The sequence below is a fragment of the Mus caroli genome, unplaced genomic scaffold, assembly GCF_978045245.1.
Source record: "Mus caroli unplaced genomic scaffold, Mus_caroli_1 scaffold_12, whole genome shotgun sequence".
In the NCBI taxonomy this organism is placed as follows: domain Eukaryota; kingdom Metazoa; phylum Chordata; class Mammalia; order Rodentia; family Muridae; genus Mus; species Mus caroli.
This window is the reverse complement of record NW_028227267.1, coordinates 19,146,251-19,161,330: the sequence shown is the minus strand read 5'-3', so window position 1 is coordinate 19,161,330 and position 15,080 is coordinate 19,146,251. Positions and strand designations below refer to the sequence as shown.

Genomic DNA, 15,080 nt, shown 5'->3' with positions numbered 1-15,080 from the left:
ATGGTAGGAGAGGGATGAGGGGAAAGCAGTCTTTTATGTCTATTGCTGATAGGGAGACATTGGCAGGGGTGGCTGAGATGTTCGGTATCCCTCTTTGTGGGGAGCCCCAGACTCACATGGTTTTGATAATTGCCCTCAAGCCTTATAATAGTCTCCACCCCCCTGAGCTCTTTTTTATAGTGAACACAGGATGTTCCATGGTCTGTGGGAGGAGCGGATGAGTTGTAGCTGAAGCTGTTCTAATACCAGCTGTGTGAGAATGCTAAGCTTCTCTCCTGATAGAAGCCACTGTGGGATAGAGGCCACTGTTGGCTTCATTGGAGAGCCAGTCAAGGCAGGGAGTATGAAATCTAACAGTGGCCCCTAGAATTGGGGGCAATTTGGAGGAGAGGTTTTAGGGTATCCTTGGGTATAACTTTCATTATAGGTAATGCCCTCTACCTTGGTGTGATCTCTTTCTGGTTGGGAGGTAAGCACTACCTCTAGGGCTTGAAAGACATCTCTCCCTAGAAGAGTGGTGGCTACTTGAGCTACCAGGGGGTGTATGAAGCTGGTAGCTCCATCAGGGCCCTCCCATCTGTAGGCCAGGCCTGCTTGGTGATGAATACGTGAGAGGTGCTCCCTATGCCTAGGAGCTGGGGCCAAGAGATCAGTTGCCAGTCTTGTGGGATCTCTTGATGTCTTAAATTGTCTTGTTTGCTCTAGGATCAATAAGGCACTTGAATGGCCTATTATCTATTTTAATGGTTAATTTTGGGTGGGAGCCTTCTGAGATGCTGGGCACCCATAAGGCTTCTATGGGAGTAGCTGTCCCTCTTACTGTTGGGGCTGAGGGCTGCCCCCTCTGAAGTTTAAAGGCTCCAGTGGTTTACCATCCTTATCATACACAGAGGTACAATATCTCTTCCAATAGGAACCTTTCCTGCAACAGGAACAAACTTCCTTAGGGGGATTGGGATCTGTTATGGGGAAGGAGTTTTGTGGACACTCCAATGTCCTGTCTGTCCACATTTGAAGCAGATTCCTTCTGTTTTTACTGATGCCACAAATGCCTGAGCCACAGATGTAATGGCTCTGGTGTGATATGGTTCCTGTATCTTGGGTTGCCATAATCCACCTATCATAGTGCTCTTCCCAGAGACCCTGATAGGCTGGTCTGGATGCCGAAGTCATGCCTTCCCAAACAATGGTTTTAAGAAGGAGATCTCTCTAGCTGTGGGATTGGGGATTTTTCTTTCTAGGCTCATTCTGGTTCTGAGAATAAAATTAGATAGGGGTTCTCCAGGCTTTTGATGGAGAGAAAGCAGGGAGGAGGCAAGGTCTTGAGAACCTGAGAGTGGAGTGAGCCTGTCCCAAGCTTGTATTGCACAAAGGCAGACCTGTTCATAGTACCCTGCTGGCTGCTGTGCTCCTGAAAGACTCCGAGAAGAGCCCCTCACTCAGGCCTCAGGACAATAGCGGACACCCAGGAACTCACGATAGACCAAGCTTGATGCAAACCACATGAGGCTTTATTTAACGGGGAAAGCCAGAGCTCTGAGGATAACTCATATCCCACGCAGGGGTAGAGGAGTCAACCTCGAGGGGAAAGAGGACCCAGTTTTTATAGGGCCTCAGGGGGGAAAGGAGAAGGAGGGAGTAGGGGATTTCCAGATCTAAACAATGTCTATTCTAAAATGATTGATTCCTCAAGAAATAGGTATGGGAGGGAAACAAGGAAAGAGTCTAATGAAGGTGCAGCACTCCGGATTGGCCCCGACTATGGTTGCTGGGGAGATTTCCTGACTCTTTCCCAGAAACTAATATCACAAACACCTGGCAGTGAGGTGCAGCAATGGGCACACACCTGGTCAGAACATTGGCAGACACACAGGTTTGAGGAGCGGCCAGAGCATTGTGCACCTCTATTTTTCTAAATCAGTGAAGCTAGTTCTACTAACAATGAAATCTATTTTGCCAATTTCAGGGCTTCTGTGACCTTTTACATTCTGTCAGGATCTTTCACTCCAGTAGAAAAGTCTTCCTGGCCAAAGAGTTCATCAAAACCCCATGGTGTGTCACCTCACTCGGGATTTTGCCTGACCTGTTGATGGCATTCATCTCTAAATAAGGCCTCCTAGGCCAAGAACATTGGACTGGGCTGGGAGGGACGGCAATTAGCTCTCCAATTCTGAGGGGTTAGGTTGGCAATATGGCTCTGTAGGAGAGATTTTTGTCCAGGGATGCCATCTTCTTTCACTGCCTGCCTGAGTTCTTTTAAGTCTGAATTTTGGAATGGGTACCAGCTGAGTAGTTTAGTTCGACTGGGATAACATTAATGGGGAATGTTCGAGTGTTTTGGGATCCCAGTTCTATACCAGAGTCCTGAGTACCATGGGAGGCAGGGTTTGTTTTTGCAAGAGAGTCACTAAAATTACAAAGATGTTGTGTGGTAAGTGGTTGGGGGTAGGGGACTCTGGAGTTTGGCAGGGTTTTGTCTAAGCATTTTGACTTTTGCTTTTGTGGCTTTGGGACAGGGGAGTGGGGATACCTTTCTCTGGCTAGGTGCGGGAAGGTGGAGTCCAGGAGAGGCAGGTGAAGCTCATTTGTTTTTTAATGCAGCCCTGTCCTTGGGTGGGAGAGGGAGGGGCAGGAGGGGCAGATGGTTTATTTAGTGTTTCCTCTGAGGGATAAGGAGGCAGGAGTGGGCAGATGGATTTTATTGGTTGGGTAAGGGCAGTTAAGATCTGAAATAGGGTGGTTTTTAGAGCCTTGATCTTTGGGCTCATCTGTCTGAGGGGGCTCAGGGGCCATGTTGCTATCGGTCTATCCTATTTTAGATGGCCCTATGCATTAATGAATTGCAGCTAAGATCAGCAAAAAATCATGGGAGGGGGGTTTTCCTTCTTGGGTATCTCTGCTTCTGATGAGAGAAGCTACTTGGGTCCTTGAGTCTGGGCTATAGATACTGTCATTGGTCATACATGGCACTATCTCAAAGACTTCCTCCCCAAAATAAGAAGCCTTGTTTTTAGCTATTTTTATTCCATGGGATTTTAGTAGGACACATCTCCCTGGCCTGGGGGATTTTTTTATTCGATGACGAGTTACCCATCACAGAATAAATGTCTTGTGTAACAGGACCATTCCCTTGGCCTATTGGCTTTAAGGGATCCCACAGAGGTCCAAAACCCTAAGCCTTCCGCAGATTTAAGAATTGGCAGCCACACTGTGGCTGCTGCATTACCAGTTTTCTTGCTTTTTCTGTTTTTGTTTTAAGGAGAAGTTGATAAAGAGTCTTTACCAACACCCCTTTCGGCTGTCGGGGTTAGACAGGGACCAGAGGAACCTTCAGTCAAAACCAGAGAATAGCTCTGGCCAGGAGGCTTCAGTTGCACCTTCAACTTGTTCAAATCCATGAGATGGCTCTGACTGGAAGAACAGGAAAAGACAGGTTGTTTGTCTCTAGAGTTGGAGGGTGGGAAGGGGCTTCCTGAAGTATCCATGCACGCGCACTGTTTGAGATGTAATACCCTGCCAGGAAGTTTGGTAAGGTAAAGATTTGAACACTACGTGGGACACACCTGAGGCTTAGGCAACTCCCAGCTCCCTGCCAGGCTCCTGACTTGGAACACGTGCATCGCTTTTCACATAAAAGAAATGTGTCCTAAGGTCAGGTAGACCCAAAGCAGAGTTCTCCATGCTAATGAGGTACCGAAAGGCCCAGAGGGCCTAGCCAAGAAGCTTCCCTTTCCAGACATTCCTCCCTGCAAAAGGTATTTAATCTCAGGCCCATGAGAAGTGGGGTATAACCATATGCAACCATTTTCTGCCATAACAAACTGTTTAGAACCACAGACTGTCTCTTTTCATCAAGATCCACTCTGGGGAGCCATGAAGAAGGTCTTCATCTACAGAGCCACAGCCTATTCTCCTATAAAAGGCCTCTCTGTATTCCCAGTCACAACCACCAGCAAGCCTGCCTCCTTCAAGCTGAGGAAAATCACCCATGGAACAAGCCAGCTCACACACACACACACACACACACACCAGGCTAGCCACTGTCCCCAGCTCACAGGCCCCCAACTCTGTTCTCTGCTCTTCTTTGACTCCCCGTGGTGCCTAGATGTCCAAGAGTCTGAGAACCCCATGCCCTGGCCTCATCACAGGATTAGGGACCCAGCTCTAACTTTCCCACATCTTAGACTATTCTTTCCCACCCACAGTGCAGCACCCGCATGCGGTAAGCATAGCCAGACTGAAAGATCCTGACAGAATGTAAAAGGACACAGAAGCCCTGAAATTGGCAAGATAGACATCAGTGTTAGCAGAACTAGCTTCACTGATTTAGAAAAATAGAGGTGTACAATGCTCTGGCCACTCCTTGAACCTGTGTGTCTGCCAGTGTTTTGACCGTTCCTTGACCCATGTGTGTGCCCACTGATGAAGCCCATTGCCAGGTGTTTGTGATATTGGTTGCTGAGAAAGAGTCAGAAAATCACCCCAGCAACCACAGCTCAGTCAATCCTGAGTTGCTACACCTGCACCAGACTCTTTCCTTGTACCCCTCCCATAACCATTTCTTGAGAATAGACATTGTTTAGATCTGGAAATCCCCTACTCTCCCCCTTCTCTTTTCCCCCCTTGAGGGCCTATAAAAACTGGGACCTCTTTCCCCTCGTGATCGACTCCTCTACCCCTGCGTGTGATATGAGTCGTCCCCAGAGCTCTGGCTTTCCCTGAATAAAGCCTCATGTGGTTTGCAACAAGCTTGGTCTATCATGAGTTCTTGGGTGTCCGCTATTGTCGTGAGGCCTGAGCGAGGGGCTCCTCTCGGAGTCTTTCAAGACTGCCTGAATTCTGCCTCTCCAAGTGGTGGAGAGGACACGGAGTGACATTAAACTCTCCTTTGCTTCCGTTCTCTTTAAATGCTGTGTATGTTGTTGGCCACAGTTCTCAGGAACCATTCTGACTCTGAGAGTGACCCAATGTTCAAATCAGACTTGTTGCTTTGCTCTTTAAGCTCATACAATTAATAAACTTGTCTTTTCTTTCGATGGAACCTAAACTTCAGCTAGTCACCAAAGGAAGATTATAGCCCGTATTAAAGAAAAATGGTTCCCAGATTGCTCAGGTATCCCTTTAAGAGCCAAGAACTGTCCATTATATACAAAATCACTACTCTGTGTTTCCCACAGTGTTGCGAGCCGCTCAGCGGCTTACAAGGACAGGTACACCTGAGTGGCAGGCCAGCACTTAAAGAGAGGGAAACTAGGCGGATGAGAGAGAGATGGAACTAAGACAGTATTCTGATCAAGGCTCAAATGTTTAATGGCGGACATGCTTTATAAAGGAGGGGAGAGGCCCATTCCCGCCAATTCATCCTTGGAGCCCAACTGCAGGTGACCACGTGCAGAATAGGATGTAGTCTCCAGAATAGCTCAAGGGCCTCTCAGCAGGTAGCAGTATCTTGAAGAGGATCAGCAGCAGTGGCTGAACAATTGAGTGATCTAGGGAGGCAAGCTCCACCCTAGGTAATCTCCTTAGTGGCAGCAAAGTCGAGGTCTGGTTCACCGAGCTTCAGGTTGCAGGGGGGGTGGGGGGGCGGTTACACCACAGAGTAAGGAATAGAAAAAAGGCAACCTTGAGTTCCTTAAAATCAAATTGTTGACTTGCACTTGGTGCCTCTGCACAGCACCTGTATCCTCAATGAACCCAGATCTTGAGACCCAGCCATTGCTGTTGAACAAAGCTTTGAGGGAAAATGATACAAACCATCTCAGGGAGTGTTGGAGACAGCAATGTCATGGTGCTCAACTGTAATCACGGAGGGTCCTAGTAATGTGACCAGCTGAAAGAGGAAAATTACTGAACTCTTCCTGAACTCTTCAACACAAAGTCCTCTTACCCCTCCCATCTGGAGATTGTTCCCGGAACACTCCTGAACTTCTCACCCCAGAGTACATTCCTGAACTCTTCACCACAGAGTCCGACCCCCTTCCAAATGAAAACTGTTCCAGGAACATTTTTTAGATAAGGGTCTCCTGGAACAAACCCAGTCCAACCCCTCCCAACTGAGGACTGTGCCAGGAACATTTTTGAGATAAGGGTTTGAACAAACCTCAGAATGTTCCAATAAATCAAGTACATTGCCAAAATATAGGACACGACCCCTTGGTTACGTAAAGCCCCTTGGAAAGTCCCTTGGAATAACCCTTGGCAGAACCCCTTAGTGACGCAAATTTATACTTTCCCTGCCCTGCTCCCCCTTTGCCTTTCTCCTATATAAGCCTGTGAAAAATTTGGGCCGGTCGTCGATTCTCCTCTGCACCTTGCTCGGTGTATGAGTTTCGACCCCAGAGCTCTGGTTCATGTGCTTGCTTGTTGCTGCTTTATAAAATCTTACTCTCTACATCTTAAGTTCGGTCTCAGTGTCTTCTTGGGTTCGCGGCTATCCCGAGACTTGAGTGAGGGTCTCCCTTCGGGGGTCTTTCACAGCCATTGTTCCTCCCTTCCCCTAGGCAGTTTGTACAAAGCTGCCAATGTGTCCTCCACATAACCCTTTTGGTTAGATGCCTTAAAAGCAGAAGTCTTATCCAGCTTATCCAGCTTAGTCATTTTCTACCAACATCTGTCTCCCAAGGACGTCATTGTGCGGGCACCCACTATTAAGTAGTCATTGGCCAATGAGTGGATAAAGTGTACAATACTATTCAGCTTTTCAGTTAAGAAAATTAACAAGGGATCATGGCACACACCTGTAGTTCCAGCTACTCGAGGTTGAAGCAGGGGGATCACTGTAGTCTAACCTGGGCCAACAGGTCATTCTTCAGTAACAGATGAACAGAGTGTGAACAAAGGCATGAGAAGGTAAGGAAGCTAGGAGAGTTTGGGGCATGAGGTCATGCACAAGCTGTCTTACCCAACTTCTTCTACACAGCTTTCAGGGTTGGGGGATTGTAGTGGAACAAAGCCAATGCAAACTATTGACAATGGGACAAAGTCTGTAGGAAGCTAATCCTATGTTGCACAAAGGGAACAGGAGATATTCCAAGCCATTACAGACACTCTGAAGCCTTAGGACTGATAACCTCAGCCCAGGTTATCACTAACCCTGCCAAGCATGCTCCTGGTTTCTGACAAAGCTACATTCCTTCTCCACACATCATGGCCTCAAGGAATGCCTTGGACTAGCCAAGCTCAACTGCAAGAATTTGAGACCATCCTAGGCAACAGAGCAAGATCCCTGTCCCAAATACTCCTGATCCTAGCAAAGAAACCCTGTTTAAAGCACGGATGAACTTGAAGGGTGTTATTCTGATTAGCCAATGTGCAACATAAAGACGAGAGTCCCTAATATATAATCTGGTATTTGAAATTTGCTGGAATTCTGTGACTGAGCACAACAAACTCACATCTCTCGGTGCAACGACTAAACAGGCATAATCAGGATTTAAGAGTTGGAGAATACATATTACCTGCAACAGGCAAAGACAGCACAAGAGTTATTTATTTTCAGAGCAATGCCCTCCTGGAACTGAAAGATCCTGACAGAATGTAAAAGGACACAGAAGCCCTGAAATTGGCAAGATAGACGTCAGTGTTAGCAAAACTAGCTTCACTGATTTTAAAAAAATAGAGGTGTACAATGCTCTGGCCACTCCTTGAACCTGTGTGTCTGCCAATGTTTTGACCGTTCCTTGACCCATGTGTGTGCCCACTGGTGAAGCCCATTGCCAGGTGTTTGTGATATTGGTTGCTGAGAAAGAGTCAGAAAATCACCCCAGCAACCACAGCTCAGTCAATCCTGAGTTGCTACACCTGCACCAGACTCTTTCCTTGTACCCCTCCCATAACCATTTCTTGAGAATAGACATTGTTTAGATCTGGAAATCCCCTACTCTCCCCCTTCTCTTTTCCCCCCTGAGGGCCTATAAAAACTGGGACCTCTTTCCCCTCGTGATCGACTCCTCTACCCCTGCATGTGATATGAGTCGTCCCCAGAGCTCTGGCTTTCCCTGAATAAAGCCTCATGTGGTTTGCAACAAGCTTGGTCTATCGTGAGTTCTTGGGTGTCTGCTATTGTCCTGAGGCCTGAGCGAGGGGCTCCTCTCGGAGTCTTTCATTTGGGGGCTCGTCCGGGATTGGCGTGACCGCCCACATCTCTGAAGACCCACTTGGACATGAAATTTTTTGTCTGCATTTCTGAGTTGGTTTTGTCTGTCCATTAGAAAAATATTTCTGTGAACTGGTGAGGTTCAGTGCTGAAATTTGCAGCCACTACGTTTTGTGAGAAATGGAGACCTTTGCCTCGGGATGAGGCACTGAGTGTGAACAGCAGACGTGCTGGAATCACCAGCTGCTGCTCGCTTGGGGGACGCCCTGAGCGAGGGAAAGGACTCCAGGAGTCCGTCTGGGGTGGGAAGTGAAGAGTTGATAGTCTTCCTGGATTGGAAAGACTTAAGCACTTCCCCAACTTTTTTGCATTTCTGAGTTGGTTTGTCCTTTGGAAGACGGGCATTTGTCAGTGTGTGTTTGTTTTTTGTGTCTGTTTTCAGGCATTTGTCAGTGTGTGTTTGTTTTTTGTGTCTGTTTTCAGGTATTTGTCAGTGTGTGTGTGTGTTGTGTCTGTTTTCCGTGATATTGGACGGACTGTAATGACCCCTCCTAAGTTTGACTTTAGACCACTGGACTGAAGTTAGATCAAGGACCCATAATCTTTCAGTAGAAATTAAGAAGGGACCTTGGCAGACTTTCTGTGCCTCCGAGTGGCCGACTTTTAATGTAAAATGGTCACTGGAGGGGACTTTTGGTTTGACTCTTATCTTTGAAGTTAAAGCCATTGTTTTTCAGAGCGGACCTGGGTCCCACCCGGATCAACAGCCTTACCTCATTCAGAATTCCCCTGCGCCTCTCAGAGCCCTCCCCCAGCTGCTCCCATGCACGCGAGTGGGTCAGCACAGTGCCCTCGCTTTCTGCCCTAAGAAGCAGTCCCTGCACCCGGCTCTGAGATTGCTAAAGGCACAGTCTGAGGACCGAGGACCTGCAGCTGGGACCCGGAGCTGACAAGCCCAGAGTCCCCCTGCAGATGAAGCTCCTGACACCACTTCTGCCTTTTCCTTTGCGAGCTGTGGGCAACCTGCCCACAGACAGGCAGTCTCTGCAGACCCTCCAATATTGGCCTTTCTCATTGGCTGATCTGTACAATTGGAACGCTGGGTTCCCTCTGGACCGACCAGATTAGAACTACAACAAGGTAAGGAGAGGTTGACAGTTTACCAGCCGGGCTCTAGTCTAAAGGGAGTGATGAGAGGCCCCACCAATTTGGCTCAGGTAAGAGAAGTGATGCAGGGCCCTACAGAGTCCCCGTCTGTTTTTCTAGAAAGATTAATAGAAGCTTATAGATACTATACTCCTTTTAACCCAACCTCTAAGGGTCAACAAGCCGTGGTTGCTATGGCTTTTAAAGCTTACATGCCATGACTTTACAAGATTTAGTTAAGGAGGCAGAAAAGGTGTATCACAAGAGAGAAACAGAGGAAGAGAAGAGAAAGAGGGAAAAGTGAGAAGAAGAGAGGGAGAATAAGAGGGAAAGAAGACAGGAGAGGAATTTAAACAGGATTTTGGCCGCAGTAGTAGGGGAACGTAAAGGAAGGAACAGGCCAGAGAATAGACAGACAGGGTACCTGGGCAACAAGGAACCCAGACCTGAAGGAAGAAGATCTGTCCGGAAGATTTTAGAAAAGGACATTGGGCATGAGAATGCCCAAAGAAGAAGAGAAGGGCCCCTAAGGTCCTGACTCTGAAAGATGATGAATAGGGAAGACGGGGCTCAGACTCCCTCCCCGAACCTAGGGTAACCCTGATGGTGGAAAAGACTCCCATAGACTTTTTAATTGACACAGGGGCAGAGCATTCTATGTTGAAACATCCACTGAGAAAATTCAAAACTAAAAGAACCATAGTGATTGGAGCCACTGGTCAGAAACAATATCCCTGGACCACTGCATGCACTGTAGATCTGGGGAAAGGCCAAGTGAGTCATTCCTTCTTGGTCATTCCTGAGTGTCCCACACCGCTTCTAAGAAAAAAATCTTCTGACTAAATTAAAGGCCCAGATCAGATTTACCCAACAAGGGCCGAGAGTAACTTGGGAATCTCCCACCTCCATAGTCTTAGCCCTGCAGCTTGAGGAAGAATACCGATTGCATGAAGGCATAAAGCAAACGGAGGTGCCAGACCTAAAAGATTGGTTGACTGCTTTCCCTAGAGCATGGGCAGAGACTGGAGGCATGGGAATGGCTGTCAGAGTTCCCCCTGTGGTTGTGGGACTGAAGATGGATGCAACCCCTATAGGAGTGTGTCAATACCCAATGAGCCGTGAAGCAAGAGATGGAATCAGGCCATATATTCAGAGACTACTACAATTAGGTATTTTGGTACCTTGCCAGTCACCCTGGAATACTCCTTTACTGCCGGTAAAGAAACCTGGCACGAGTGACTACTGACCAGTCCAAGACCTGAGAGAGGTCAATAAGAGGGTCCAAGATATTCACCCAACTGTTCCTAATCCCTATAACCTCCTCAGCTCACTCCCTCTGGAGCGAAAATGGTACACAGTACTTGATTTAAAAGATGCTTTCTTTTGCCTGAAGTTACATCCCTCCAGCCAGCCCATATTCGCCTTTGAGTGGAGAGATCCTGACACTGAACAAACGGGACAATTGATCTGGACATGGTTACCCCAGGGGTTCAATGAGGGTTGACCACCCTCATTTCTATTCTGATAGACCCTCTAATAATTTTGCTCTTACTGCTGATGTGTGGCCCGATAGTTCTTAATAAATTGGTGACCTTTATTAGAGAGAAGATTGGTGCTGTCCAGCTGTTAGTACTAAGACAACAATACCAGTCTCTGCAGAACCTTGAAGAAGAGATTGCAGTTTAGTTCTAAGATTAGAACTAGTAACTAGAAGAAGTGGGGAATGAAAGATCCTGACAGAATGTAAAAGGACACAGAAGCCCTGAAATTGGCAAGATAGACGTCAGTGTTAGCAGAACTAGCCTCACTGATTTAAAAAAATAGAGGTGCACAATGCTCTGGCCACTCCTTGAACCTGTGTGTCTGCCAATGTTTTGACCGTTCCTTGAACCCATGTGTGTGCCCACTGATGAAGCCCATTGCCAGGTGTTTATGATATTGGTTGCTGAGAAAGAGTCAGAAAATCTCCCCAGCAACTACAGCCCAGCCAATCTTGAGTTGCTACACCTGCACCAGACTCTTTCCTTGTACCCCTCCCATACCCATTTCTTGAGAATAGACATTGTTTAGATCTGGAAATCCCCTACTCTCCCCCTTCTCCTTTCCCCCCTGAGGGCCTATAAAAACTGGGACCTCTTTCCCCTCGTGATTGATCGACTCCTCTACCCCTGCGTGGGATATGAGTGATTGATCGACTCCTCTACCCCTGCGTGGGATATGAGTCATCCCCAGAGCTCTGGCTTTCCCCCAATAAAGCCTCATGTGGTTTGCAACAAGCTTGGTCTATTGTGAGTTCTTGGGTGCCTGCTATTGTCCTGAGGCCTGAGCGAGGGGCTCCTCTTGGAGTCTTTCAGAACAAAGGCAGGTGGGAGATTTTACCCAGGGAGCCAACACATGCTCACAGGAGTTGGCAAGCATTCCTGAGCATGCATGCTTGGTTTATCATCACAATTTAAGAACAACCCAGACTAGACATATTTGAGCATGTTTAGCTCAAGGTCATGGAGCACGTGTGTAAACGATTATAGTAATAGGTCAGGAATGGCTCTGGCCAAGCTCAGCTGGTGCAGGTGCAGGTGCATTGATATGGGCGCTGTTCCGAGTGCCTGCCTTGCTCAATGGCTAGCACTTTTCTTATGTGTATGGAGTGTTTTGCCTGTGTGCATGGTACCCTCAAAAGTCAGAAGACATTGAATTCCCTGGAGTTACAGAAAGTTGTAAGCCACCATGTGGGTGCTGGGAACTGAATCTTGCTCCTCCCAAGAGCAATAAGTGCTCTCAATTGAGCCATCTCTCTAGTCTCCTTGCTAAATCACTTAGTAAGAAAAAAAAAATGTGAACGTATGCACAAAGGCATGAGCTCACTCCATAGCACCACAGCAAACTGGTGTAGTGCTACACAGTTGCAATTCCATAAGGAAAACAAAAACCTCAGTTTGGGCCGGAAAGATGGCTCAGCCCTAAAGACCCAAGTCTGGTCTTCAAAACTCACAGTGGAAGTACACACTCCCAGAAATCCTTCGACCACCCTCCCCCCCCCAACCCCCGCCCATGAATGCAGGCATGCAGCCCTGACCCCTCGACAATAATTTTTAAAAAATTATATGTTAAAAAAAATAGCCGGGCGTGGTGGTGCACGCCTTTAGTCCCAGCACTCGGGAGGCAGAGGCAGGCGGATTTCTGAGTTCGAGGCCAGCCTGGTCTACAAAGTGAGTTCCAGGACAGCCAGGGCTACACAGAGAAACCCTGTCTCGAAAAACCAAAAAAAAAAAAAAAAATAATGGGGGTGGAGGCTTAGTGAGCAGAGTTCCCTACAAAATGCTTTGATGTAAATGAGCTTCAGAAATTTGGTTAGCTTCTACTGCAGAGGACATCAAAAACTCCTGTCTCACCAGTTGAGTAAAGAAACCTGGAATCCAGATGGATCACATGTAGGTTGACAGAAATCCTTGGGAAATAACTTATGATTTAGCCAGGGGCTGGAACTCTGTAGACCAGACTGGCCTTGAACTCTGGCTGCCGAGTGCTGGGACTAAAGGTATGTGCCACGCACCTGGTGACACACCCACTCTCTAAGAGATTGAATCTTTATTTGGCTAAAGAAAAAAGTCTACATACTGGTATTTTGGCTTGGAAGTTATTCATTCTTGGACAACTTAACACTTGTATACAATGTGTATTCACAGTCTCAGACTCTGAATACACCCCCTCCACCTTTTCATGTCTTATAAAGTGTTACAACAGTTGATTATATCCTCTAGAAATAAAACCTCTAATAATCTAAGCAGCATTCTAAGATAAAATAAAACAAAAAACCCTCAAGGGAGTTAGGAGGGGAAGACATTAACAATAATAACCTCCAGGTTAACAAGGGTAAACTTCTTATTTGCCTATTTGGCCAAATGAGCTCTGGCTCTCTGGATAACTCTCTCCACTACATCTAAAATCGGATCCGTCCAATAGTGACCATCTAAACTTGTAGCTAGGCTCTGACAGCTGACCCAGGAACTCAATACTCTGGGGAACATGTCAGGCCTCCCTCAGATTTGGAGCCACTGAGAAGATCAAAGCCCCTTGGGCTGCCACTGGCTACTGAGGCCCTGGAGGCTGGATTGGACAAGCTGGCCCTGTGCTTTCCTTTTTCTAACAGCACCTGCCAGGAGTCCTAGAAGATTGGCCAATCTGGTCCATAGAAGTTAAAAGCATTGATATGCCTGACAGTTAGGGGAAGGAAAAAAAAAGCTTATAGCTAGGACTAGGTCACAACCTTCCTCTTCTAGAATCACCCATGGGAACCCTGGATCTTTGTTGAGACTCCTGGACTCCACTTTAGCCCCCCATGCTGCTTTCTAAATTCCTGAAGCTTGTGTGTTTTGACAGGACTGCTCTCCTGAGGAGTCCCTTGCTGCCCATGTAGCCAAAGCAGCATTTGGTGGAACACTGACTGCAGCTGGCCGAGGAGCATCTGAGCGCCTGCTGTGTCTCCATCTCTCTGACTCTGGTGCACAATGAGCCAGTCTGCCATGGGAACCCTCTCTTGGTAGCGCAGTGGTTGCTAATATTCCCAGTTATTTGCTGCTGTCCTGGGAGCACTGGGGAACAGTTACAACCAACCCAGCTTTGCCCCTGTTTACAAGGAACATTGTCAGTACGAGAATGTAAAATATTGGGTTTCCTGTGTCTCAAGCTGGTCACCCATATAATACTGCTCAGATACAGGGGGAAAAGTAAAGTTTGTTGGTCTGAAAGAAGATTCACTTCCAGTGGCCCCTTGATACTCCACAGTGCCAATTGATCTCCTTCCGATGCTTCGAACCACAGAGTCACATGAGCCGTACTGTTCACCAGAAGCTTGCGGGGCCTGCACAAAAGAGAGAGCAAGGGACCTGGTGTGAGAGATTTGGTGACACTTGGGTGTAAGAGATTTGCCCAGGGCTGCAATCTGAAGCTTGTACCTGGGTATCCTGGTGACCTGTACGCATGTAATCTTGGCACCTGCGCGTTCTTCTCATGGCAGAAATTTTGCTTTTCAATTCTGGTGCCAATCTGGCTCTTTTATTCTGAAACCAGTTCTAAAAGAAAAAAAGGAAATTGTTCATCAAAGCTGCTTTCTAGCCGTGGCCCCCTGTTGGTATTAAAGAACCAGTTTTTTAGATGGGCTCCAAACTCAGGAATGTCACACATAGGTGACCCCCTGTTGCCATGACAACCACATACCTTCCCAGAGTCCACTTCCCACACTTCCCTTATGTCACAGCCTAAATAAAAGACAGAACTTACACCCTTTTTCCCTTTGTCTTTCTCTCTTTTCCCTCTTTGTCTCCAGTACCTCTTCCACGTGGAACTGCTTTGGCCTGGTGTGGTATGGCCAGACTCAAGCCTAACACATGATCTCCACGATGCTTCTTTTCTTTCTCGCGTGTGTTATTTGTTTGATTGAGACAGGTTCTCTCCACTCTATAGCTCTGGCTGTCCTGGAACTCACTATGCAGATCAGGGGGGCCTCAAACTCAGGGACCCCCAAAGAGTACTAGGAGTAAAGGTGTTTGCCACCATGCCATGCCCCATAGTCAGTGTCACAGTCACATAGACTCAGCCTTCCTGACCTTGAAAAGACAGGGGTGGGAAAATGAAGGTGGCCTTTTCTACGCCTTCACATTTCCATGGAGATTGTGAGCTGTGCACCCTCCAATCAGCCCCCAGCCCTGCTTCCATGTTTAAGCATGGAAGTCAGCTCCAGCTAACCCTACTCTAACCTCTGTATCCAGACAGCAGATGGGAACTGTCCCTTAACTGTCCCTTAAGACAATGTCCCAGATACTCTACCAGGCTGCCCCCA

At 47.4% G+C, this 15,080-nt stretch overlaps 1 protein-coding gene across 2 annotated transcripts in view; it reads right to left on the bottom strand.

Moving 5' to 3' along the window:
• Window positions 1-12,884: 12,884 nt before the first annotated feature.
• The window catches only part of LOC110288523 (uncharacterized), a 57,681-nt gene continuing 55,485 nt past the window's right edge, over window positions 12,885-15,080 (bottom strand). For both annotated transcript variants that reach the window (XM_085828430.1, XM_085828431.1), the window contains 2 exons: window positions 14,197-14,313; window positions 12,885-14,102 (listed from right to left, as the gene is read on the bottom strand). In XM_085828430.1, coding sequence (XP_085684556.1) covers window positions 13,887-14,102; window positions 14,197-14,313 — 333 coding nt within the window. In that variant the 3' untranslated portion in view covers window positions 12,885-13,886. The remainder of the gene's footprint in view (window positions 14,103-14,196; window positions 14,314-15,080) is intronic.